The sequence below is a fragment of the Dreissena polymorpha genome, chromosome 5 (genome assembly GCF_020536995.1).
Source record: "Dreissena polymorpha isolate Duluth1 chromosome 5, UMN_Dpol_1.0, whole genome shotgun sequence".
NCBI classification, from domain to species: Eukaryota; Metazoa; Mollusca; class Bivalvia; order Myida; family Dreissenidae; genus Dreissena; species Dreissena polymorpha.
Window position 1 is genome coordinate 25,436,523 of NC_068359.1, and position 27,686 is coordinate 25,464,208.

General features: G+C 34.4%; 2 protein-coding genes across 7 annotated transcripts in view; one reads left to right on the top strand and one right to left on the bottom strand.

Annotated features, from left to right (window-relative positions):
* Nucleotides 1–10,710, bottom strand: part of LOC127881460 (dynein regulatory complex subunit 6-like) — a 70,896-nt gene extending 60,186 nt beyond the window's left edge. For 3 of the 6 annotated variants that reach the window (XM_052429359.1, XM_052429358.1, XM_052429355.1), the window contains exons 1-5: nt 10,534–10,710; nt 5,730–5,833; nt 5,080–5,176; nt 2,167–2,181; nt 652–687 (exon numbers count right to left, since the gene is read on the bottom strand). In XM_052429359.1, coding sequence (XP_052285319.1) covers nt 652–687; nt 2,167–2,181; nt 5,080–5,176; nt 5,730–5,833; nt 10,534–10,611 — 330 coding nt within the window. In that variant the 5' untranslated portion in view covers nt 10,612–10,710. The remainder of the gene's footprint in view (nt 1–651; nt 688–2,166; nt 2,182–5,079; nt 5,177–5,729; nt 5,834–10,533) is intronic. The other 3 variants (XM_052429354.1, XM_052429356.1, XM_052429357.1) reach the window with 3 other exon arrangements.
* A 6,784-nt stretch (nt 10,711–17,494) lies between these two features.
* LOC127882294 (transforming growth factor-beta-induced protein ig-h3-like) lies at nt 17,495–25,210 on the top strand. The gene is made up of 6 exons (XM_052430854.1): nt 17,495–17,785; nt 19,031–19,245; nt 21,431–21,617; nt 22,246–22,347; nt 23,773–23,883; nt 24,434–25,210. Exons 1-6 carry the CDS (start codon nt 17,560–17,562, stop codon nt 24,628–24,630), a joined length of 1,038 nt encoding a protein of 345 aa, XP_052286814.1. The 5' UTR covers nt 17,495–17,559; the 3' UTR covers nt 24,631–25,210.
* Nucleotides 25,211–27,686: the final 2,476 nt, after the last annotated feature.

A 27,686-nucleotide genomic window follows, 5' to 3' on the forward strand; every position in this document is an offset into this window, starting at 1 on the left:
TGACAGTGTGACGTGACCAATGCTTTGAGCATGTTTGAACAGCAATTCGGTCGATCAAAATACATTTCTAGCTAAAGCAAAAGTACAGGAAAAAAATATCTGCATCTAAATACACCAGTCAACAAAACATAATAATATAAATGAATATAAATCAAAATCTCAAAAGTATATGATATTTCTCTGGGGAAAAAAATGAGAATGGTAAACAAAAATTGCCAGAAATCTAGTAAAACTCTCTCAATCTTACAATAAACAAAAAATATTTGATAAACCAAATTCTAAACAATGTCCCAAGAAATCTGTAAAGTAAAAAAATAATTAATAATAGTTATTCCCAAACATTTTCTGTCGTTATGGTGACCACCTATTAGTCAGGAGGTCATGGCACAAATCAATCCCCACTCTGGACGTGTTATATTATGATTCTCTCTTAAGACACCCAGGACTGGTTTTACCAAGAAAACAGACTTAAGAACATCTCAGTAAGTCATAGGCTTTTTATGCAATTGAGCTAAACTCAACTCAACTTCACAGATTTCTAGGGACACTGTACATTGTTGTAGCTAAAAAAAACAAAAGATCACAATTTGCTTGGAATTCCAACTTAAGAAGGAAACAACACAAAGTCATCATTGACGCACACTGTTTTACCTGTAGAAGGTGCATTATGTGTTTGGGGATGGGATCCTTTATTGAGAAACAACATTGCATTAGAATTCTGAGCCATGTTCTGAGAAAAATGGGCATAATGCCTGTGCGTAAAGTGTTGTCCCAGATTAGCCTGTGCACAGGCTAATCAGGGATGACACCTTCTGCTTTTATGGTATTTTTCGTTAAAAGGAAGTCCCTTCTTACCAAAAATCTTGTTTAGGCGTAAAGTTTTGTCCTTGATTAGCCTGTGCGTACTACACAGGCTAATCTGGAACGACACTTTACGCACAGGCATTATGCCCAGTTTTCTCAGAACGCGACACATTTCATTAGACAACTTTGTGTGAAAATCACACTTGACAACTACAGCATACAGTGCATTAATGTAATTAATGTAACTGATTTCAATGTAATATATTTCTTAGTTCAAGAGTTTTTATTCTAACTTCCTCTTGTTTGATGGATATTATGTTTCAAGAGACCTAGATAATGCTATTAATTATCATCCCAATGGTGAACTTATTATGTCAAAAGACCTTGAAATTGTTAATTGTTATTAATTATCATCCAAGAAATGTATTCTTGGTAGAGACATTAAAGATTGGAACCGACTTCCACCTAGCAAATATTGCATGTTACATAAAAGCACTTAAAACCCCTGACCACCATGTGCTATACACACAATCTTGTATACAGATATAATCACTTATATACGAGCTTGGCTCTCGCAATACAGGCTGTAAAGCATGTGCATAATGTTGTCTCTTATTAGCCTGTGAAGTATGCTTTTTCGTTTAAAGGAAGTTTTTTTATTGAAAATCCAGTTTAGGAGGGAAAAGTGTTGTCCCTGATTAGCCTGTGCAGCCTGCACAGCCTAATTTAGGACAAAACTTTACAAACATGCATAACACCCTGTTTTCCCAGGACCAGGCTTATATGCTAAAGAGTATAATGTGTTATCTCATCAAATTTTCATACAAACATATTAAAGTAAAATAGAACCAATAAAACAATTATTTTTATTTGATAAAAAAAAATATATATTCCAAAGAAATATTATCATAATTTTTTTCATTTCTAAGTTCTTCACCACTAAACTAATGTTTTAATTCAAGTCGAAAATGCATTAAGGTACAGTAGACAAAAAAATATACAAATGTATTATGAAATCTCACATATTTTGTTGAGTTGCGTTCCATGTTTATCTTTTAATGTGATTCATGGACACACATTTTTATCCAACGGTCAGAATTAATACGGTGTTACTATTAAAATACATTTTTCAACATAAAAATTGGTACATATTGACCTGTTTTACCTCAAACTTTCTTTTAATGTTGGAAAACTATGTACGTAAAATTTGATCAATAAATTGTGTATGAAAATGTGTTAAGATCATGAATAACCACTTTCTATAAATAAAAACAACACTTTCTCAGCCAATATAAAATATACATGTTTGCAGTGTTTACAACATTTTATACCACTATGCGTTTGTTGCATAAAAGTACCTACCCTGTTTGCTGGACTCTGTTTAAAACACATATACATTTACACATACATTTTATACTCACATGCATAATGTACACACAAGTAGGTATCTACATATTCCACATACAAGTATGTACACATATACATATTTTAATATTGTGACCTACCAAAACGACAAGACACTCCAGTGTGGTAGTGTTAGTATATACTAGACAGATTTTGATTTTAGTTCTAAGAAAAGTTTTTAAAACATGTATAGATCATACATATTGTTTTGGGATTATTATTTTTAACTTATTTTCTAATTGCAATATTCATTAACTAAATAAGTTGACAAACATATTTCAAATTGATACAAATTTTTGTTAAATTATTAGAGAACACATAGATTTTTTATAAGTGTTGTTTAATAATGGAATCAATAATATAGGCAATTACTTGTATTACTATTTATGTGTAGCAAATGTTGTTTGAAAAGCTTCCTTTATGCATCAAAGCATATGTCTAGTACCATATGATAAGTAATAAGTAACTGTAGTCTAAACATGCAAGTTTGAACACAAAAGACAGACATATCTCCATATATACGTACAAATATACAAACACACAGCTTACCTCCTATAACGTGACATGATAACAAACAAACAGAGCATGACACAATTTAAGATAAACATGCATAACAGAATTGAAATAATAAACTTCTTTTACTATTTCATTCATATGTTATTCTTTTTAAGAAGGGAGGCATGGCACAGGGTGGAATGAAGAATAGTTTATTTACAAAAATAAAATAAAAGCTCATATTTACAAAACTTGTGAATAATTTGCTTTAGGCCAAAGTACATTTTTTTCAAATAACATCGCCTTAAAAGGGGCAGCAGGTAGACTATACATATACTTTTTAAATCTTTTTTCTACAATCTCCAATTTCCAAAAAAATATGCAAAGACATGCAAAAATCTTCTGAATTCCTATTTAATATTCTTTCTTCACTTAATTTAAGTTTGTTTAAAGTTAATTTAGTGAATATGATTGAATGTAAAAAAATGACCACAAACAAATTAATGTTTCAGTAATTTTTGTCATTTAGCAAAAAAGACAACTCAATATGGTACTCTTAAAAACAAACTTTAGGGTCAAATTAACAAATTATAATTGGTGGGGTAAACAAACACTTGTTTTTATTTCTGCCAGCTAAAAAGCAGTTGACAGGATTTAAGTTGGATGGTTTATAAAAATATATGTGTCAAAGGACTGTCTTGAACACTGTATTACAGTGGTATTGTTTTTACTTTTTACAGGATCTCTAGACAAGCAATGAGCTGCAAAAGACAACTCTTTTTTATAATACTATTCTATTACCGCCTGTTAATACTATTCTATTACCGCCTGTTAATTTTCCTACTATTCTATTACCGCCTGTTAATTTTCCTACTTTTGCATATTTTCATCTTTTGCATTAAATATTAATGACTTTTTCAGTTAGAAATGATAACTTTAAATAATGCAACTTATATGATTATTTACAAAAAAAGGCTGTTATTTTCTCTATGAAATTCTGGTGGCATAAATAAATGAGGAAAATATATCATCTTTAATCACGAAAATTTGACAAAATATTTGCCTTAAACATGTTTTGGCTGTAGAAATAACCCATAAAGTAAACATGAAATACTCATGTCTTTCAAAATCTATTAAAAAATCATGACTTTAACCCTTTCAGTGCGGGAACCGAATTTTGAAGCCCTTTGCAAACAGTTTGGATCCAGATGAGACGCCACAGAACGTGGCGTCTCATCAGGATCCAAACTGTTTGCTATTCTGATAGTATTCTTTGAAAAATATCAAAGAAAATGCTAATTTTAGAAATTCAGCAGACGACATTTTAGCAGAAGACAAATTTCCCAGCATTCAAAGGGTTAAGAAAATTGTATTTGAGCAGCAAGTTATTTGTCCTTAATCTATAGTTCAAAACTATTTATCTATTAAATAGTTTATTGCTGTCTTTATTGCAGTATAAATTAATTACCAGTTTGCATGCACAACAAAAGTTATCATAAGTGAGAAGGTATTTTTTAGCGTTATTTTTTCACTATTTAAGTTTGAGATACTTGCATGCATCACAAAAGCTATAATAAGTAAGTAATTTTGATCATTATGTTTCCACTATTTCAAATTAGTTTTATATACAAATCTTACTTCATATGTTTGTTTCTTTGTCTGTAATAATAATTAAAATACTATACAACAATACTTGACTGCATAACAGACAGGGACTAAAATATCCTCAAAGTGATTATTGCCTTGTTTAGTATTGCAAAATAAAAATCTAATATCCCAAATCATATGTCACTTTACTATAATTTTTTTCGAACACTTGAAAGATGCGATACAATAACATTAAGTCTCCTTATCAAATTCCAGTAATATTTCGGGATAGCATATATAAACACAGATACACATGTAATAGTAATGCTGAGGTTGTTTAAATAGGGGTGGGGTGGGGGGTTTTGTGAAGATTTTCTAAAGGCATCGACATACATCATTCAAATCAAGTAAGATACTTAAAACTTTCAATAAACATTGCTCCAACTCAAAATCTAATAATATTAAAGTTAGCATACATAGATTCATTCTATTCAGAATTTTAATAGCAAAGTAGCAACATATTACATCCTATCACACTAGGTCGATCGAACCTTTAATATTATTACTTTATTACAGCACTTAAATGACAAAATATTTAAAGGCACTGACATACAGTACTGATTAAAGGTAGTAGCAAACTCATTATTTCAAAACATGCTAGGTTTCCTAATAATTCAAATAATTATATAGATAGCATTTACACATATATTGATACATTTCATTCGGCATGCTGGGGTGGTTGGGAAGGGGGCAGTGTAGCCAGGAATACTTCATAAGACATGCACCTACCAGCATACTGTCATCATCCATGTTGAATATGAACTCCAGGTTGCTCTCGGAGATGATACGGTTCACTGGCTTCATGAATTCTGCCACAAACATGTCCCTGAAAAACGATGTACAAGAACTGATCCCCATCCCAAATTAAGTTGTTTTCCCCAATGCATGAAAACAGATTCCCCCAAAAAAGTGTTTCATGTTACCCATTAAAATCAAAATTAATATCATAGAATTTAATTTTATGTTAACACTAAACCAAAATCCTAGCTTCTTCTTATTTTCTTTTCAAGAATTTCTTGGTGTGCCTAGCACATATTCAAGATGAATTGTGACCCTGCTACCAAATAAAAGCTTTATTGAACAGTTAATATACATAAATTAATGTAGTAATTTTATTCTAATTGGTTGTTTTTAAAATAAAAATTTTCTATGGAGAATTTCACTTAATATTTGACAAGTCTTATAGCAAATTACCACAAATATAAATTCTATATAATAAGACATATTTTATTTCCATCGCTACAATGTATTCTTTTTCATTATTTTTGTGAAGGCAACATAACAGTAAAATTTAATGATTTGTGTTAAAAGTTTTCCTATACAAAACATCTCTCAGGATTTTTTATAATTGGTGAATGGCTAAATAATATTTTATGTACCATTCTAGCCCCTCTAGACCCTTTTCAATGAGGACTTGCAGATTATCCAGGATGAACTGGTGTGGGTCATCAGGACACATCACTGCTAGCCCTGTGATTAACGCCTGGATAAAAAAGTCAATACATGTATAACATTTAGAGAACCTTGTACATTATGTCTTTGCAAAATATACGTTTGTTAAGAAATATTGTTTTAAAGTCAGTCTTTGGCAAAATTGTCAGAGTACAATTAAGTACAATTTCATCAAAAGCTTATGGACAACTGAACCTAGAACCTTAAATATTTAAATATTTTGCTTAATAGACACCATGGTACTTTTTTGGAGGCTATTTACTACTTGTACCAGTTTTCAATTAAAGCTGAAATAAATTCCTTATGTAACTTAGCTAACTTAGCACAGTATTACCTAGCACCTTAGTCATCTGCTTACTGTCTGTGGAAGTATCAGTCTGTGTTATATTGACTCAATGGTCACATATTCTAGAAGTTTGTATGCTTGTACACTACAGAGTATTTAACTGTCATAGTTAGCACTTTTAAGGCAAGTTTAACTTCTATCAGTTGAATTCTAATTAATATGATAGAACTACCATTATTAAACTTGAACACTTTAAATATTTAAAACAATACAATTTTATACAACGAAGATTTCAAGAGACCAATAAGTATGGCTTCTTCCTGTTATGAAAAGTGACATTTATGGTAGGTTATTTTTGTCAGGTTCTTTTTGAGTTGTGGGTTCTTTTTGAGTCATGTGAAATCCCTCAATAGAACGTTATCACATGATGCAATTATTACTGTAAAAAGTTTTGAAACAGTCACCATTGCTTTGCTTATCAAAAATGCGACAAAGACATGTAAATATTGTCCCTCATCATAACTCGAAACGTTCTTATCAAATATTTCCTCATTTATGCATTGTTCATATAGTGCTCATGAGAACCACAAAGAGTTTGTTTATAAGCATTTACAACACCGCCTATTGACATTTTTCACAAGAAATTAACCTTCCCTGCAATCTCAGTTTTAAGGATATTTATGCATGCAAATCTTGGTATTGGGTCAGTCAATCAGAATCAGAAACCACGGCTCAAGAACCACTATTTTCAAGATGGTGGTTTGACAATTTCACAGGAGTTTGAAATTCTATCAATATAGCTAATCTAATGGCTAAATAAAAAAAATGTATACCCCTATATAGTATAAAGACTAGTCTTTTTACTATATAGGGGTATAATTTTTTTTATTTAGCCATTAGATTAGCTATATTGATAGAATTTCAAACTCCTGTGGACAATATCAACACAAGTCAATCGATTATTTTTATGTTAACAGACATTTGAACAAAGCAACAAATACAAAGATTGAAAGTTAATAATTATGTAAAAAATGATTAATTTGTGATGTAACATCTGTATAGCCTATATTCCTCATGAGTAGTGTGTTATTTTCAGAAAGATTTTCTTTTATGACAATGTATACCACGGAGTGTATATTGATAGGAGATGAATCGAGTATTTGACCCTTACTGTAGTAAATTCAATCTTATGCAAAAACTACTCATCCGATTTTATTGGTTTATACGTTATCTTGTTGCTTATTAATTCCTCTTTTAAAAAAATATAACTTTTAGTATATTCCCGTTGTTATTAATGGATTTATAGCGAGTTAAACACAAGAAATACACATTTTATGTTTTACCACCGCACGTTTTAACGTGTTGTGGCTATCGATCTTTTACAATTAGCGTACAGCGAAGCACCGAGGTTATACATTTTGATGTACCCACTCACGTCTTTTGTTCAATTATAGTTTCATTTCTCGGCCGATTTTGACAATTTATATATCATTAGAAAGCTTACGTTACGTAGTAAACAGATATATAAATAAATATTAAGTTTTTCTTCTGGTTTCGACAGCCCGGCGAGTTATAACTTTAACTTTTGCAAATATCATACTGTTTTGGAGTTTTAGAATCTAGATTTACGGTTGACATGTTCGTACTTAATACCAATTTGTAGCGTTTATATTTGGAGTTCAGTTTTAAAAATTACATCTTGCTTAGGAGAATAGAATTTTGTATACGATAGAAAAAAAATTGTTTAAAAACGGAAGTAATTAAGGAATGAAGGCGGAAGAAAGTAGCGCGCGTTCCTAATGCACTGAACTGATGCTACGGTCTTGGCGATTATGCTTTTGTTTAGAAACCAGCCATTGAATTTCCTTTGCCATGTTATTATATTTTTTTATGGAATATATTGTAGTATTTTGTTCACGAAACATATCAATAATGCTAATTATAAATGAATCTTAATAAATTAATGAGTTCAGCTCTTGTTTGTAACACAGAAAGGGTGTTAAATTTATGTTGAAACATAAAGCGGACCCTCTCGATATTATTCGGCTTTGCATGCATACTTGAAATAAAATGGGTGTCAAAAACATTCATCATTTGCTGTTTATTATCAACGAGGTAATTATGTATAATTATATGAAATGTTATTTACCTTAAATTATCAATTTATTAAAGATTCTTGAAAATCATGGTCGGTGTTACGCGGGTCATTTCGTATTTTGACATCAGGGCATCATGTCCAACTTTTCAAAATCAGATTTCTTTTCACTGGGACGATGACGGCTTAGATTTAGACAGGCAGACAGATAGTTTATTCAGACTTATACAGCAGTACAGCGTCTTCAACTAAAATATATAAATTATTTTTAGACGAATTGTTAGGTGATTACACATATAGCAGTTATGATTCTGAGAATGTTTTCATGTTTCTTATCCGTGTAATCTAGAGTCCGTGGTTTGAGCATTTTTATCGCGGTGTTCAATAAAAGATATCTCAATAATCTTGTTTATTGATAGATCTGTGGTTTTATTGCCCCTGTGTTCAGCACAAACCAATTATCTCGTTATGATCAGATACAGTGCCGACCAATACTAAATCACACTATGGTGTCATACGCCACAGCAGGGACCTATACTTGTATATTGGTCCCTAACCACAGGTGGCAATGTCTGGTCAGTTAACACTTTTTATGATACCTCCATGTCTTCTCATGGTATTAGTGGTCTTTTCTTGGAGTAATGTAACGCCAAATACTAAATTTTGCGTTTATAAGATATGTAGCGTATTGAAAACATTTATAGTCATCTGCCCATACAGATTGCCATAAACTAAATACTGTATAGATGTCAGCCAGCTTAATCATAGTAATTATAAGTGCCTAATACATATACATGTACATTTTAAACATTTAAAAAATCTAATACTTAACATTTAACGTATTAGTGGGTACCGGTAAAAAACTCCGTCATTTCGTAGTCCTATAAAGATTGTATGGTAGTGTACGGAACAACATGATTAAAAACAGCATTCTCATTTGACCACAACGGGGTTAAATAATCTTTCCGAAAAATACAAATAATACAGAATTCTAATTTTTATAACTCTGATAACTTATAAAGATATTTCAATATACATGCATAGACAGTTGACCGTGATTTTCAAGAATCTTTAAATAATTTTAATTAATTGATAATTTATGGTAAATAACCTTTCATATAATTTTACATAGTTACCTTTTTGATAATAAAACAACAAACGAATAATGTTTTGACACCCATTAAATTTGAAGTATGCAAAGCCGAAAAATATCAAGAGGGTCCGCTATATACGCTGTTTCATCATAAAATTAACACCCTTTCTGTGTTATAATCAAGAGCTGAAATCGTTAATTTATTAAGCTTCATAAATACTTAGCTTTATTGATATGTCTCTAGAACAAAATATTTCAAAAAATATTTTAAAAAATATAAAAATCATGGCAAAGGAAATTCAATGGCCGGTATCTAAACAAAAGCATAATCGCCAAGACCTTAGCATCAGTTCGGTTCGTTAGGACCGCGCGCTACTTTTTTCCGCCTTCATTCCTTACTTGCTTTCATTTTTAAACCATTTTTTTTTCTATCATATACAGAATTCTATTCTCCTAAGCAAGATGTTATTTTTTAAACTGAACTCCAAATATAAACGCTACAAATCGGTATAAAGAACGAACATGTCAACCGTAAATCTAGATTCTAAAACTCCAAAACGGTATGATATTTGCAAAAGTTAAAGTTATAACTCGCCGGGCTGCCGAAATCAGAAGAAAAACTTAACCCTTTCAGTGCGGGAACCGAATTTACAAGGCCTTTGCAAACAGTTTGAATCCAGATGAGACGCCACAGAACGTGGCGTCTACTCTGGATCCAAACTGTTTGCTATTCTGATAGTATTCTTTGAAAAAAAATGAAGAAAATGCTTATTTTAGAAATTCAGCAAACGACATTTTAGCAGACGACAAATTTCCCAGCATGCAAAGGGTTAATATACATTTATATATCTGAAAACTACGTTACGTAAGCTTTCTAATGATATATAATTTGTCAAAATCGGCCTAGAAATGAAACTATAATTTAACAAAATACGTGAGTGGGTATATAAATGTATAACATTGGCGCTTCGATAAAAGATCGATAGTTACGACACGGTCACGTGACTTAGACACAACAAGATATTTGGCGTAACGGTCCCGTTTCTTATCCGTGTAATCTAGAGTCCGTGTGTATACAGAGCATAGAATTGACATTTATGGTTTCATAACGATGCATGAATTTCATAAAACTTTTTACCATGAATAAGGTAGCGATAGTTATCATATAAAGCTTGTATATAAACTCTCATTAAATTTAAAATGACTGCTTATAACAAGAATAAACAGAGTGCATTTTGTAAGAAATACTCATTGCACCTCATAAACGTCTGGTAGCTTGTTGGACCGAAGATATTTCTTCAGCTCTGGGTTAAGTGCTTTCATTGAAGCCGCCATCTCAACTGTAATTGCAAGGAGAAATTGACAGATAATGGCGAAGTTCAGAACATATTCCAATTTGTTTTCATTCGCAACCAGTTACCGGATGTAGTTTTCTTGACAATATTATTTGTTGTAGTATTTAACAAACGGTTACACTCTACGTAGTATATGGGATAAATTTAGCTCACGGTAAATGCTGTGAATATTATATTGAAACAATAGAAACAATAAATATCTTGATATTCAGCGTTAATTTCGAACAAGAGAGTTCAACATACAAAATATTATTCACGTATTGCGTACCAATACAAACTCCATGGTCAAACCCTATCCCCAGTTAAGGACGCAAAATACCTTAGTGTTGACATTTGCCATGATTTAAGTTGGAACACACATATCTCCAGGATCACAACAAATGCATGTTAACATTAGGTTTCCTCAAACGTCACATCAAGACAAAACATAAAAAGGTCAAATCACTATCATATCAAACACTAGTACGTCCCCAACTTGAATATGCTTCCCCCTTATGGTCACCACACACTCAGGCCAACAATCACAACATAGAAATTATTCAGCGGCGAGCAGTCAGATGGGTCAACAATGACTACTCCCATTACACCAGTGTCACACATCTGCAAAATACACTCGACTGGCGCACCCTCGAGAACAGACGCATAGATGCCAAACTCGTCCTTTTCTACAAAGTCTACCACCATCTTGTGGCCATATCCCTCCCATCTTATCTTGAAGTCCCAACCAGGTTAAACAGACACATGCATCCCCTAGTCTTCGGCAAGTCCACACAGGTTATGATTATTTTAAGTATTCGTTCTTCCCCCACGCCACAGCCCTGTGGAACAGGTTACTCCACCCTGTTGCAATGCTGCCTGATCTTGAGAGCTTCAGGCAGGCAGTAGCCCAACTTAGCCAATAAACCCATGGGCATTGTTTTAATTAATTTTTTATCCCTTGTATACAATATGACTTTTAAACCTCCTAACCACCTAACAACACTATCCTTATTATTGTACAAATTCTTAATTTGCTGAAAGATATCTTTCTCAGCTTTTACTCTTTTACTTTACTAACAGCCAACGCACACCCTGCCCATAATACTCGCGAGAGGCGTGAGGCAGTATTATGAGATAGATAGGCTTGCATGTATTTAATTAAACAAATACTGCTCAAAATGCATTATGTGTTTCTCTTTTATCCGTCGTAAAACCATTGTTTAATAATCTTTAGAAAAAGTTTTAAAGTTTTAAGGAGCTTCTCGCGATGTTTTGACCTTTATATTGGATAATATAATAATGTATACCGATCCTGTGTCTACATACTATATAAAGAAAATATTAGCCATGTGCAATCATAAATGACGTCACGTGTACACGTGATATATGATTATTTAACGATTTTCCTATTAAAATGACACTTTATTTTATGCTTTCGGTGGTTTATAGAGAAATATTAGTGAATTAAAACTGATAATTTCACTGTTTCAAACAGTGAAAGTTATCAGTGAAAAACATCGATAATTTTCACTGTTTACTGTGAAATTACGTCATTTTTTACACGAAATGACGTCATTATCCCATCGAAATTCTTAATTAAACTCTTTAACAATGTATATAAACTGTGAAAAAAAAAGCATAAAATAAAAAGAAAATTTGTTGGAATCGGTGGAATATTGATTTTATTTCACTCGTGATCATAGAAAATATATATTTTCACTCGTGGCTGCGATACTCGTGAAAATATTATTTTCTATGATCACTCGTGAATTAAAATCGATAATCCACCGAATCTAACAAATATCCTCTATTTCATTGTTTGGCATTGTTTGCTCATAATTCAAGTAAGAGTCAATTACCAATAGAATTAGCGTTATTTTATGTTTTATAATTATAATTCCACTAGTAATTATGCCTTTTTCCATAAGAAATTGAGCCAATCCCAATGGGGTAGCGCTAAACACGGGAGATGGCTCTTATACAATAAGTAAGTAAGTAAATAAATAGTTGATTATAGTGACATACGCATTTCGTATGGTACAAACAATAATATATAGAGGATATTTGTTGGATTCGGTGGATTATTGATTTTAATTCACGAGTGATCATAGAAAATTATATGTTCACGAGTGGCGCAGCCACGAGTGAAAATATATATTTTCTATGATGACGAGTGAATTAAAAACGAAATTCCACCGCAACCAACTAATTTTCTTTTTATTTTATGCTTTTTATCATCGTTTATATACATTGTTAAAGAGTTTAACTAAAGAATTTCGCTGGGATATTGACGTCTTTTCGTCAAAAAAAAATGACGTCATTTCACAGTAAACAGTGAAAATTATGGATAATTTTCACTGATAATTTGCATTGTTTGAAGCAGTGAAATTATCATTTTTTATTCACTGATATTTCTCTATAAACCACCGGAAAGCATAAAATAAATACATATACAAGAAGCACCCGGCCCATTGGACCTATTAGTCACCTTAGCTGTTAAGCTCATTCTACACGTAAGGCATATATATACAGTTCTATGTCATAACAAGTGATGTACGAATGGGACTGAGAAAAGAGATAGCATATAAACAGCAAATATATACAGCTTCAAGTGGTCACGATTATGATGTCAATGTTTAAAATATTATAGTATTTTACACACGGTTACTCATAGCAAAAGCAGCATAAAACAGCTGGGTATACTGTAATGTCAAAAATATAATATACTTTTATATTGATACAATAAGAGTTACAATATGTATGATGTGTCAGTCGAAAAACAGGACATGTGTTGTCATCACGTGAATTGAATTTGGCACATAATGTAAATTTGTCACATGCTTATTTTGTTACGGAACTTTGTGTGAAACCCATCATTAGTCTTTTAAGTACAGAGCAATTACAAAGCAATTACGTTTGGGGTGTTCTTTTGGTCAATAGATCTATCATGCGAGTTTTATTAGTCACATGGTTTATTAAATGAGACGTTTAACGTGAATGTAGAGAAACGAGTGATTTAAGGCTAAAATCTTATTATTCGCCAAGGGCCTAATTTGTTGTGATAGTTGGTTACCAGCAGGACCGTTTTTCCCATTAAGCAGAGTATGCAACTGCCTTTGGGCCCCGCGACTTTTAGGGGCACCATGAGACCGTGACGAAAGATTTGTTCACATAGTTTCTTAGCCTACGTCACGGTTTTCTCGCGGTATTTATCAGTAAGGTATTATAATGGCATGTATAACTATAAAAGAGCACGGTCACATTTAATGTATTGCCAGCCTTGTTACTCGTAGGCTAATTTAATCGAGTGAAATCGACTGGGCACTGGTGTACAAGTAGGCCTTATGCCGACAAAGGGTCTTGGGCGTGGGTTCCAAGAGAATCACAGTCTATGGGCCTCCACGATACTAATCCGGCACTGGATACCATGCTGGACTTGTTGGGTTTCTAAGACACGTGTTAACGGGACTTGTTAACATATTTTGGGGGTTTTGAACAGATTTCCATCCAAGCAATAGTAGAAAGTAATGAAAAATCACATGTTCACAAAAATTACACAGAGAAAAATATTATCTAATTATGAACTTATTGAAATTGCCATCATACATCCAAACATTGCCGTTCAGCTCCAGTCTTCGGTCCACCCACTCTTCAAATGACCACATCGCAGCAACAGATCTTACTCTTAAAATACGTCTTCAGTTTAAACTAAGTGCGAAATAAAACGCAGTGCAAAAAGCACACCGGCTCAAAACTTAATAATGCAACTACATGTACACGCACTTCGAAAGCAACAAATTATTGGGGCCGCGGAAGAGATGCATATAAATAATTTCTTTCCTCGTAATCATGTCAACATCTTTCATTCGTATCGAAACATGCAGCGTTTACCTCCTAACGATGACTCTTAATGTGATTTTTAAACAATTTCCCTCGAAGGATTTCTTTTCGAGTTTGTTAAAGCCATATTTCCAAAATTTAATTTTTTTTTGCATGGTGCGCTTCGTCAATTACACATCTTTACATGGATTTATTGAAAGTAAGACAATGCTGACGATCGTTCATAACCAGAAATAATATATCTTTCAGAAAATTATCAACGCTGATTGAAATTTATGTACAAAGTGAAAAAATGTGTTCGCGCCATTTTTAATACGACGCTTTGGAATGCATAACAACTTTTAATTAGAGATGCAACATGTTAACCTATTCAACGATTGGTTATCCGGTTTCACTTTTCTGGTAAAGGTTAACCCAAAACTTTGTTTAAATAAATTAAATGTATATTAAAGGAATAAATTATACAAATTTCAGTGATCGTCGTACTGCCAATGCATATATATTTATATGCATGTTTTAAACATGTCATGCCAACGACGGTGATCAATAAGGAGACGATAAACAAAGAAAACCAGTGTCTTCTTTGTTGCGAACAAAATTAAGTTTTGTTAATTGGAAGTTTCGTTCTGTTCTACACACCACCCTTTTTTTATTTGTGAACTAACTTTGTGGCGGGGGATATAGCGGTTATTTAATTTGCGTTAAAAATCAGAACAAAATAAAATAAAACAAAACAATGTTTTATTACACAAATGTATGCAGTATGCTATATTGAGACCTGTGTCTGCTTTTTATGTTTTCTTAACCAATCTTCGACACTTATTGCGCGCAAAAATAAAGAATTTCGCAATATCAATTGAATAAAGATTATCTTTATCTGGTTACAATCTTTTCCAGTTTACGTTGTATTTGCTCTATCAGAATTTAATAGTTCTCTCATTAATGTTCGCAATGAACGATGCCACAACTACCGTCTGGCAAAAAATATTTTAATTAATTAACTAAGCGAATATTAAAACTAATTTGAATATTAATCAAGCATCACTTTACGTCGACCTGAAATACAAATAAACAACAACAAGCTTCATACAGCAAATACATTTCAATCGATAAAACATTTAGACGGAAAGTACAAAAGGACACAATAATTACTAAAATGCTGTGAGCGATACGACGGAAACATAAGCGGTTCCATAAAACATATAAATTATAATAAACATTCTTATTTTGTTTATTTCCTATCCATATACAATGTACACACGATACCGGTAATTACACAAACGTCTAAGATCTATACATTTGCAAATCCGTTAACTTAACCGTGTTGTTAAAAATACAGTTTTATTACGAACATGATATTACCGCTTATGTAACCAACATAAATTCATGTACATGTAATATGACATGTTTGAAACGTTTGAAATAATTCGAGAACAACAAACAATTCCACGAACATACAATTTTCAGATCGGCAGTTATGTGGTAACCTAATAAGGCAACTAATAAGTTCTTTTATTGCTCTTACATTTTTAAAAATATAATGTTATACGAGATAATTGCCACTTTCATAAGTTTGTTAAATGTTCAAATTATAAATGTAAGATTTCTGTCTTTATTACCTTATTATCACTTTATTTAGCAAAAAGTGATCAAATGATCAACGTAAAATACTAAAAGTGCAGGGTCTGCGCACACTGTTTTAGTGGGACGGCTTAATGAACACAAACCGAAATTATTAGAACACAAGTATTTATTATATATCATTTTAACGAAACTTTATTATATGTTATGAAATAGCGCTCATTGAAAGTCTGATTTACACATAAATAAAATTATGTAAATACAAATTTATGTTCCGCATCAATTTAGTAGAACAATAGATCTATATAGTAAACTATGTTTTAGAATCTTTGTTGCTTTATCTAACCAGCTTCTGCGAGCAATGCATGCGAAGCGTTTTAACTAGAACATATGATGAAATAACTAGGCCTGTATGATGTGTTCCACATTCTGACTTACTGAAAATCGCGGAACTAACTTATAATTTATAGCTCTTTGTTACATTAATGTTGACTATTTCGAAGTTACGTCCCTTTAAAATGAAATTACATAAACAACAGCTGACTCAAAACCATGCGACTCGATCACATGTCTTATTCGTTCCGCATTATAGCCGACGTTGATTTTACGTAAGCCAAGACGTACAGTGAAATCTCGCTACGTGGTTAGGCTGCGTCAACATGCGAACTTACCGAATCCAGTTTCTATTTAAAACCACGCGATAGTTGCGGATTGTTAAAACTGCATCTTTTTTGTATTTTATACAAATAGTATTTTGTATCAATCTAGAAAGTAACACAGTTATAATCCTTTCACTTCCGGAAGGCATTAACTACTTGGATACATGTAACATTCCTCAAAAGGCATTTTCACTGTATAAAGGCTCAATTCGCAACGTTAATATTGCAACGTATGAACTCATTACATTTAAGAGTTATGATTTGTGCACTGAAAGCAGCTTTTGAACTTTTTTTTATTGTTTTACCGATTTGTAATTTTCGTCGGAGCCTCTATTGTTTGTTTACTATGTGAACAGTCCATGAGGGAGTGCCGCATTTTATTTGCATGAAATTGCAGATGAAAGTGTATGTGAATTGTTGAAAACTGCGTCATTAAATATAACTGCGATATCTTTTAAATGGGCAGCCATTAACTTTCATAAAATATCATTTTGAAATGAAACGATGCGACGGAAATACAATCCATGGATGCTCAAGATTTCGTGTACTGCGTTTGCATAAAATCTCTATAGATATATAGAACGGATCCAGTTAGCGATCGCTTGACAGTATCGCAAATCAATGACTCTTTGTAATGAATCTCTTTTAACCGATACAGTAAGCCACATCGTGGATGTTAGGCCTTCACAATTGTTAAAACAATAATTGCACGGCTGCGACTTGGTACTAAACAACAGAACAACATAACGAGGGTTTGCTGTAAGAGTCACATGTTCTATTTTAATACCATATGATATAGCAGACGATCTTGAACTGTATGCACAGTTCAAATACAGCTTTCAAAGAGCGCAGACGGATACACAGCTGATATGAAACTCGTGGTTTTACTTGCTTTCGTCGGCGTTTGTTATGCTAAGAGCAATGCCAACGACGCGATTTGGATGGAGTTGTTTTCGGCAACTATTGCCGACGCCGCCAATGGCCACAAGGTGAACGACGACGAAAACATTCCTCAGCTCGCCGGCAAACTTGGACTGAACACACTTGTTGCATTGCTGGAGAAGACGAACCTTACGGACGCTCTAGCAGGGGAAGGTAGGTCAGGGACTGTAATAAAGTGATTACAGTAGTAATCCAGAGACGTAAATAACAGTTATCTACGTCTCTGATTAATCAAACTCGAGAGCGCGTATCAATCTAGAACATTGCAATTATTATGTAACTCGCACGTGAAATCAAAGCGCTGTGCAATATTATGTAGATCGCAAAGGTAAACAAGAGCGCCGTGCTATTGGTAACAATACTACTCCTATAAATATGAGGTCGATTTATTTAAGCGGGGTAGCTTACGTCTAATTATTTGGACTAGTAACAATACATGTACAAGCGGAAATTTCATATGAACAAAGAACTACAAAATGAAAATTATAATGCATGCATATGTAGATCTACCAAACAATATCATATTTACATAAACTTATGTAGTTGCATTTACACTCGGATATCCATATTTATTTCAATTGACTCTAAAATTCAAACGCAGCCTTCATTTTACTGTCATGGCTTTACAATGAATATCTTTGAACAATATCTACCTCGACTGCTTGTTTGAGTATAAGTTTCGATAATAAAGAGGCTATTTTTAAGAATATTGTCATAAATAAGAAAATAATTAATATGAAAAAAGAACGAAAACGGCCAATTAGCGTTTAATTCATGGGTATGTTTCAATATATTTTCCGTACACCGGGTTCATTTAATTATACTAAAAAGTATTTAAGTAATACACAAGCCGACGATTACGAAATTACAAACATTCCATGTATCAGAGGCCTTAACAAAAGTAAATAGAAAAATATATCTTATATGAAAGAATTGGGGGCAAATCAAAATGTACACTGCGGATGAATTGTATTTGATTTTACCATTTTTATGTGAGGAATCTTTTGAGTTTGTTGTAGCTCTAGCAAATATCCTGATTTTTTACATGCCGCGGGTTCTATGATTTCCCAATTGCATAGGCGGTAACTGAATTTCCAACGCTTTATGCTTGGGTGTATGCCTTTTTTTGCAGACTGTAATAACACTATGAAGCTGTTTAACAGATCCTGTTTCAAAACAAATTACAGCTCGCATATATTGCATGTATGTCCATTGTCAAAAATGCATAAAAGGTTTTCGAAATAAACGTTTTAAAGTCTTAGCAAATCATTTGTATGATGGCGTAGAGATCGCAAATGTGAGTACTTTGGAATCTTTGGTATCACATGTATCTTTGAATAGTCAAGATCTTAATATTTTCACAACCTCGACTAACAACTATCTGCTGTTCCATTCCAGGCCCTTACACTGTGTTTGGTCCAACGGACAAGGCCTTTGCCGCACTGCCAAAAAAGTTTGTCAACTACCTCTTGAAAAACTTGAAATTGTTGACCAAGATCCTCACTTTCCATGTTGCGGATGGCAAGGTGCTGTCTTCTGACCTGAGCGACAATCAGCTGGTGCCCAGCGTTGAAGGGAGCTCCATCAGAATCAACATCTACAAGAACGGCACGGTAAGCAATCTTTCAGCTACAAAAAACTGCACAGTAAGCAATCTGTCAGCTACAAGAATGGAACGGTAAGCAATCTGTCAGCTACAGAAAACGGCACAGTAAGCAATCTGTCAGCTACAAGAACGGCACAGTAAGCAATCTGTCAGCTACAAAAAAGCGGCACAGTAAGCAATCTGTCAGCTACAAGAAGGGCACTGTAAGCAATCTGTCAGCTACAAGAACGGCACGGTAAGCATTCTTTCAGCTACAAGAACGGCACAGTAAGCAATCTGTCAGCTACAAAAAGGGCCCGGTAAGCAATCTGTCAGCTACAAGAAGGGCACTGTAAGCAATCTGTCAGCTACAAGAACGGCATGATAAGCAATCTGTCAGCTACAAGAATGGCACAGTAAGGTGTAAGCAATCTGTCAGCTACAAGAATGGCACGGTAAGGTGTAGGCAATCTGTCAGCTACAAGAATGGCATGGTAAGGTGTAAACAATCTGTCAGCTACAAGAATGGCACGGTAAGGTGTAAGCAATCTGTCAGCTACAAGAATGGCACAGTAAGATGTAAGCAATCTGTCAGCTACAAGAATGGCACGGTTAGGTGTAAGCAATCTGTCAGCTACAAGAATGGAACGGTAAGGTGTAAGCAATCTGTCAGCTACAAGAATGGCACGGTAAGTTGTAAGCAATCTGTTAGGGACAAGAACGGCACGGTAAGGTCAGGGATGGATATTAGTGGTTGCCTGTGAGCCCGGGGCCAGTACATTTTGGCCTGGGCAACTCAAATTCAAAAGTTAGTAGTCCAGCTGGGCAACTTGCTTTTTAAGCTTGAAAAAATTCAGTGCATTTTACTTCTATAAATAATGAGGTCGATTTACATCGACAGAATACGTCTAATTATTTGGACTAAGTGCATTTAAACTTTTAATGAAATTGGCGACTGTGAGTTAATAATTAGTTTTATAAAATTCATTTATCAAAGCCAATGAAATGATTTAACTCAGACTTATATTATGACATAATACACAGGAAGTTTGTCAATTAAGCAATGTTGTTGTTAACTTATCTTTTATTTTATTTAAAGAAATTCTTATATTCACTCAACCCTACATGTACATCGTACTGGGCTCGTTTGTCTTTAGCTGGGCAACCAAATACTAAAGATGGTTGCCCGTGTGGGCAACCAATTGTAAAACGTTAGTTTCCATCCCTGAAGGTGTAAGCAATCTGTCAGCTACAAGAATGGCACGGTAAGCAATCTGTCAGCTACAAGAATGGCACGGTAAGCAATCTGTCAGCTACAAGAATGGCACGGTAAGGTGTAAGCAATCTGTCAGCTACAAGAATGGCACAGTAAGGTGTAAGCAATCTATCAGCTACAAGAATGGCACAGTAAGGTGTAAGCAATCTGTCAGCTACAAGAATGGCACAGTAAGGTGTAAGCAATCTGTCAGCTACAAGAATGGCACAGTAAGGTGTAAGCAATCTGTCAGCTACAAGAATGGCACAGTAAGGTGTAAGCAATCTGTCAGCTACAAGAATGGCACGGTAAGCAATATGTCAGCTACAAGAATGGCACAGTAAGGTGTAAGCAATCTGTCAGCTACAAGAACGGCACGATAAGGTGTAACCTATCTGTCAGCTACAAGAACAGCACAGTAAGGTGTAAGCAATCTGTCAGTATCCTGTCACATAAAAAGGCTTAAGACACTATTAAGTCACCACTGAAATTTGTGGATTTAAAAAAAAATCAGTAAAAATATATAAGCTTGTTCCTGAAACAAAATGTACATGAATCATAGAAATGAATAGAATGAAGTACATGTATACGAGTGCCAAGCAGCTGTACTAAGTTACTTGTGAAATCATAATGTAGTTGAATGAAAGTAATGTATTGTACACACATGCCAGTTTTATTCAATTTAATTACTTTAGTACAATTTTTAAATGCATGTTATGACTGTTTTAGATGCACCCCCTGCCAGGAGGTCTTACTAATGCTCACATGAGTTATGACTCCTATTAAAGCAGGTTTTGTTTTACACAATAAATGCAACGAGCTATAAATGAAATGGAATTACTTAAAACATTTTATTGACATTTGACCATTAAGGTTTTGATGTTGATGGTATCATTTGTGTGACCTCAGATCTATTTATGCCATTAAGTCAATAGGTGTTGTCTGTTAATGTTTCTAGGTGATCACGGCCTCTGGTCGCCAGGTTACGCTGCCTGACCAGGAAGCCAGTAACGGTGTCATCCACGAGGTCTCTGGGGTCCTCTTCCCACCCCCGGGAACCATCTCTGATGTGACGGCCAAGTGTCCCGTCTTCAGTTTCCTCAACAAGGCCCTCGAGATTGCACAACTGACCTCTGTCTTGGCAGGTAGGACAACAATTCATCAATGTTTACAACTCCCCATGTATCTTAGTTTATAGGAGATATCCTTTGGGGTCCAATTTTTCATTCAAATTGTAACTAATGAAAATCCTGTCTAGGGGGAATACATGTATAAATATTTTCAGCTGAAGGGATCAAAAGAGGAAATTCCATATTTTCTGCTTTAGTAGAATATTAATTGTTTCTACCTAAAAGAATATTAATATTTTCAACTTTTCAAGATTTGTTATTAAGTAAGAAAGTTATAAGTTTTTGTTTTATGATATTTGCATATATTCAGCAGTTGTATTTGAACATTATTTTGTTCAGATTTAGGCAATATTAATTTATACAGCTTTATAGGAATATTAATATTTCAGCTTCAAAGAATTGTTTTAGTGTCACCTTTGAAGCAATATTTTTATTGTCAGCTTTGAGGAATAATTCTTGCTACTCTCCATATGCCTAAAACGTGTAAGTACTCCTTAACAAACAAGCATCATCAAATAACACTGTTGATTTGAAACACAGTTACCATGTTTATTGTTTGTAACACTGTAGATTTTAAACACTGTTACCATGTTTGTTGTTTGAAGCAATCGTGTAATCTACCATTGTTTGTTTCCCCACCTAGGTGATGGACCGTTCACAATATTTGCTCCCTGTGACCGAGCGTTCAAAAGGATCCCCAAGAAGTGCCTTGACCATCTTCTCAACGACACTGCCCTCCTTACCAGTAAGAATTCAACATTTATGTTTATGTTAAATATAGGAGAGAATCGGCAGGTCGCAGGGTTGATGCCAATTGTGTAAGTGTTCTCTAAATCCTATCTTTTTACATTAAGTACTGGTTCTGCCCAGGAAACAGACTCAAGCAGAAGGTGTTGCAAAAGGTTTTGAGATTAAAACTAAAACAAACAAAAATTAGCATACTTTACTAAAATTGTTGAAGTTTTTATTTTGTTTAAATGGTCCAGGTAAATCAAAAGTTATTTATATCAATACCTGACACCTATATCAGACAGTCTTAGTTTTTTACAGCTCTGTGTAACGCCAATTATTAACTACATTGTACTACCTATTTTTGTACAGGTAGTTGTTAATCATTAGTGTATTACTAACAATTACAATATAATACAGATAAGGCCCATGCGAAAAATCATTTTTACAGAGACCATGAACAATAACTGGTAACTTTTTATGCCCCCCTTCGAAGAAGAGGGGTTATATTGCTTTGCTCATGTCGGTTGGTCGGTCCGTCCGTCCACCAGGTGGTTGTCAGATGATAACTCAAGAACACTTGGGCCTAGGATCATGAAACTTCATAGGTACATTGATCATGACTTGCAGATGACCCCTATTGATTTTGAGGTCACTAGGTCAAAGGTCGAGGTCATGGTGACCCGAAATATCAAAATGGTTTCTGGATGATAACTCAAGAACGCATACGCCTAGGATCATGAAACTTCATGGGTAGATTGATCATGACTCGCAGATGACCCCTATTGATTTTGAGGTCACTAGGTCAAAAGTCAAGGTCACGGTGACCCGAAATAGTAAAATGGTTTCCGGATGATAACTCAAGAACGCATACGCCTAGGATCATGAAACTTCATGGGTAGATTGATCATGACTCGCAGATGACCCCTATTGATTTTGAGGTCACTAGGTCAAAGGTCAAGGTCACGGTGACCCGAAATAGTAAAATGATTTTGGGATGATAATTCAAGAACGCATATGCCTAGGATCATGAAACTTTATAGGTAGATTGATCGTGACTGGCAGATGACCCCTATTGATTTTGAGGTCACAAGGTCAAAGGTCAGGGTCATGGTGACCCGAAATAGTAAAATGATTTTCGGATGATAACTCAAGAACGCTTTTGCCTAGGATCATGACACTTCATAGGTACATTGATCGTGACTTGCAGATGACCCCTTTTGATTTTCAGGTCACTAGGTCAAAGGTCAAGGTCACAGTGACAAAAGTCGTATTCACACAATGGCTGCCAGTACAACGGACAGCCCATATGGGGGGCATGCATGTTTTACAAACAGCCCTTGTTTAAACACTGGACGATTTTAATTGGAACATGGCATATTGATACACCCAATTCTTACTGGAATGTAACAAATAATGTATTGTGTTTGTACGTTTGCAGAAGTGCTGGAGTACCATGTGGTGCCAGCAGTGGGTTACAGCGCGGGGCTGTCATGTGGGGACGAGTTGAAGACCGTTGAGGGTGGAAGCGTGAAGATCACCAAGGCAATGGGTAACAACTCCTCCAACATTTCCTCCTCTATTGGTCAATAGTAACAAACTCACAATATCTGTGCAGCAATATTATTGGTTGCAAGCATAGCTCTATCATGTCTAGTGGTGTGATTTTTCTGCGATTGACCAAGGGGTTATTTTGGAGATTCATGTAAATTCTTTTTTCTAAATATGGATGAGGGGTAAATATAGTAAGCTGCTGAAAAAAATTGAAATGGAAAACAGTCCACATATTACACTGATACCATTATCTGCATATTGTGTAACAAGCAATGTCATTGCCTGTCATTTCCGAATCTTCCAATTATAATCGGAATTCGAAATTGTGTACACTGTAATTTATTTAGTGACTAAAACTTAAGCCAAGTCCCTTGGTCAAAGGTCAAGGTTGAAATTAAGGTCAAGCGTAAAATAAGAGAAATAGATTCATACTTTTTCTTATCCTTACATGACAGATGTATGTATGTTACAATGGAGATCTTGTTGAGTTATATTATGATCATGATTGCAATATTAACTTCCATTCGATGCCGTTCATCCATTTATAGGCCATGTCCGTGTAAACCATGCTCGTGTAGTCTACGCAGACGCCTCGACAACCAATGGAGTCATGCACGTGATAGATAGGGTCCTTTTCCCGCGAGATTCTGATGGCTTCTGTGAGGATGGGGCCTTGGACTACGATGATTCCAGTGATGAGAAGAACGACGTTGCTGAACATTTGCGCTTCTTGAACCCATTTTAATATACTTGTGATATTGTAACATATGCTCAAAAGAAGGTGGAACATAATTGGTCATTTTCCTGATAATGATACAATTAATCCATCATTCCATATTACGCTGGCCAACTTTGTAATGTTGACTGCAAAAATATTAATGATGGCTAATAGCTTGCCAAATTATTACATTCGGGAATAAAAAGTGAAATGAAAATTTTAAACTTTGATAAGTTGTTCAACGGTCAAAATATAGGAAATCTAAATATTTAAAAACATAAACATGTATGTAATCATTTTAATTAGCATTCAGTTTGTATAACAATGAATTTCAAATGGTTGTTATATTTCAATGCTAGTGCCATGCAATGGCTTTTCTGAATATGTTGTGCTATTATTAACCTGTGTTTACTAGTATTAACATGTTTCTACATGCAATGGTACTGATATTGTTTTTGGTCTTTTTAAAACCTGAATCTCGATCAATTGAACAACTGATAACAACTCATGATATAATTATTACATGCGAATTTCTTACATGTATACATGCTTTTCTAAAAAAGTGTATTCACAAAATACTCACAAATAAATTATTTCTGTGTGTTGACAGTTTCTTGTTGTTTATTACGAATCCCAGCATACCAGATGTGTACATGTATAAAATGTGGAAAAATCTGGTAAAATCTAAATAAGCAACCAAAAAGGCTGTCTTGCTAGCGCAGTGGCTGGTACATGCGCTTCTCACCTTGGCGACCCTGGTTCAATCCCCGAGAGTCCTGAAGCCTATGAATTTGTTTGATTAATCACCATATAGGACATGGTGTTTCCTCCGGGTACTGCGACCCGTCCCCCCCCCACCCACATACATGAACACTAAAAATTGATAATCTTTCAGTAAAAACTAAATAGCTTGAAAACGCAGGTATAATATAAAATTCCACCCAACTTTCGTGAGTCTAATGATCGAATAAGGTAGGAGTGCTGGGACACACTCCGAGCCCTCACATAATGTAGCATCAGGAGAAGAAGGTTCGAATAATTCTTTTATCAGTACAATCAACCATGGTTAACACTTGGAGATTTCTCATTCTTTGCTGGTATGAACTTCGGTACCGAAAAAAAAACTGCAGTCGCAGATAATATGTACAATGAAACATGCAAGGAGTATCAGATATGTGTGCGTTTAAGGAAGACGACAATACCTCCACTATAAATAGATGCGTGTATGTAAGAAGGATATATATCTTTACAAGCAGAATTGCGTCTGGGAACAATTTTGTATTAATAATTAAGTCATGTTCTGAGAAAAGTGGGCTTAATGCATGTGCGTAAAATGTTGTCCCAGATTAGCCTGTGCAGTCCGCACAGGCTAATCAGGGATGACACTTTCCGCTTTTATGGTATTTTTAGTTTCAAGGAAGTCCCTCCTTACCGAAAATCAAGTTTAGGCGGAAAGTGTCGTCCCTGATTAGCCTGTGCAGACTGCACAGACTAATCTGGGACTACACTTTACGCACATGCATTATGCCCAGTTTTCTCAGAACAAGACACAATTTTGTATTAATAAGTAGTGAAGACACACTAAAAAGCCGATATAGTCTTTTTTATTTTTGTTCATGCCGATTTTACGACTGCCGTGTATTTCTGATTTACTCGTGCTTGCTTAAAGTGTCCCGGGGCAATTTTTGAGAGTTTGAAAAACACACGAAATTAACGTGTCAAGACGCCATTTAATACATTCTTTTGAAATGTCATAATATTTTTCCAAATATAATTCCGAATTGACCGCGGTTATAATCATTGTTTCAAGATATTTAAAGTCTTGTAATGTTCTTTAAACATCCATTATTTATAGCTTGCAATTACAGTAGTGTTAAAATTTTGCAGATGTACTTTTGACTTTTGTTAATAGCGTAATACATTGAATATAATCATTTATGTACTTTGTACTCGTAGAAAGCGTGTACATTTACCCAAACAATTTCGTAATGTACAATTTCATACTTAAAAATTACGCGTAAATTTACACTTAAGTAATAAGTTTCGTATTTTAAGAATAATGCGTGAATTTACACGTTAAAAGTACAAATATTATTACACTACAAATTATATATCGATAAAAGCTCTTGAAAATATTTTTAAACATCGTTCGATATCAATCGACGATCAAGTACGCGACATAGAACGCTTAAATAACAGGGGTGGCATAGTGAGAATTAGTTTACATTCGTATGTACACCGATGAACTCAGTTCCAGAAGCGGATAAGAACTAGATACAGTTTTTGCTTTTACATTTTATTCAAGAAAGATTTGTTCCATCGAAAAAGTAGAACACTTCATGAAGTGTTTTGTTGTCTGAAAACATGGCATCAGTAAACACATTTGTTTATGTCTCTCAGATTCGTCAATCTTCTAGTATTTTCTAACGAGCCAATTCATCCGCGCCATTATCGCCCCCAAGTCCGGGCCCTCCAATTGGTCCCTGGCAGCCGCAAGTCGTGAAGCTGGTCAAACTACAACTTGTTCCCTGGCCACAAGTGATCCGTGCGCAGCACTGGCTCTGCGCTTGAAAATAAAGTTGTTCCAGAATTTCTGCTTCGCAGACGATGGAGGCCGCCATTAAAATTGCCGCAACTGCGAGAATAGGACGCATCTTAACGTTTCTGAAATAAAAGACGAACAACGAGAATTATTAAAGTTATTAAAGCCATACAATATATTATCCAGTTTTTTATCCGCCATAATCACACTGTCTCAAATGATGACATGCATTTGAATTTTGAAACGATCGTACAATTAAATTTGCTTCTTATTCGTGTTATAAAAGAAACAAACTTGTCAAATTATATATGCAACATTAACTACTGTTCCCCTATGTTCTACCTTTTGCCTCACTGTGAGCTATGATTTGTAGCACAGATCATGTTCACGACACCTTCATTTATACACCAAAAACGCATGGCGTAATCGCATCAAAACCACATTAATAGCATGGATTATTACGGAATAGACACTTGTAATGTATGTTAATTGTCTGCTGAAAAGCGCGCGTTTCTTATGTCATTTGAACACAAGCCCTCAA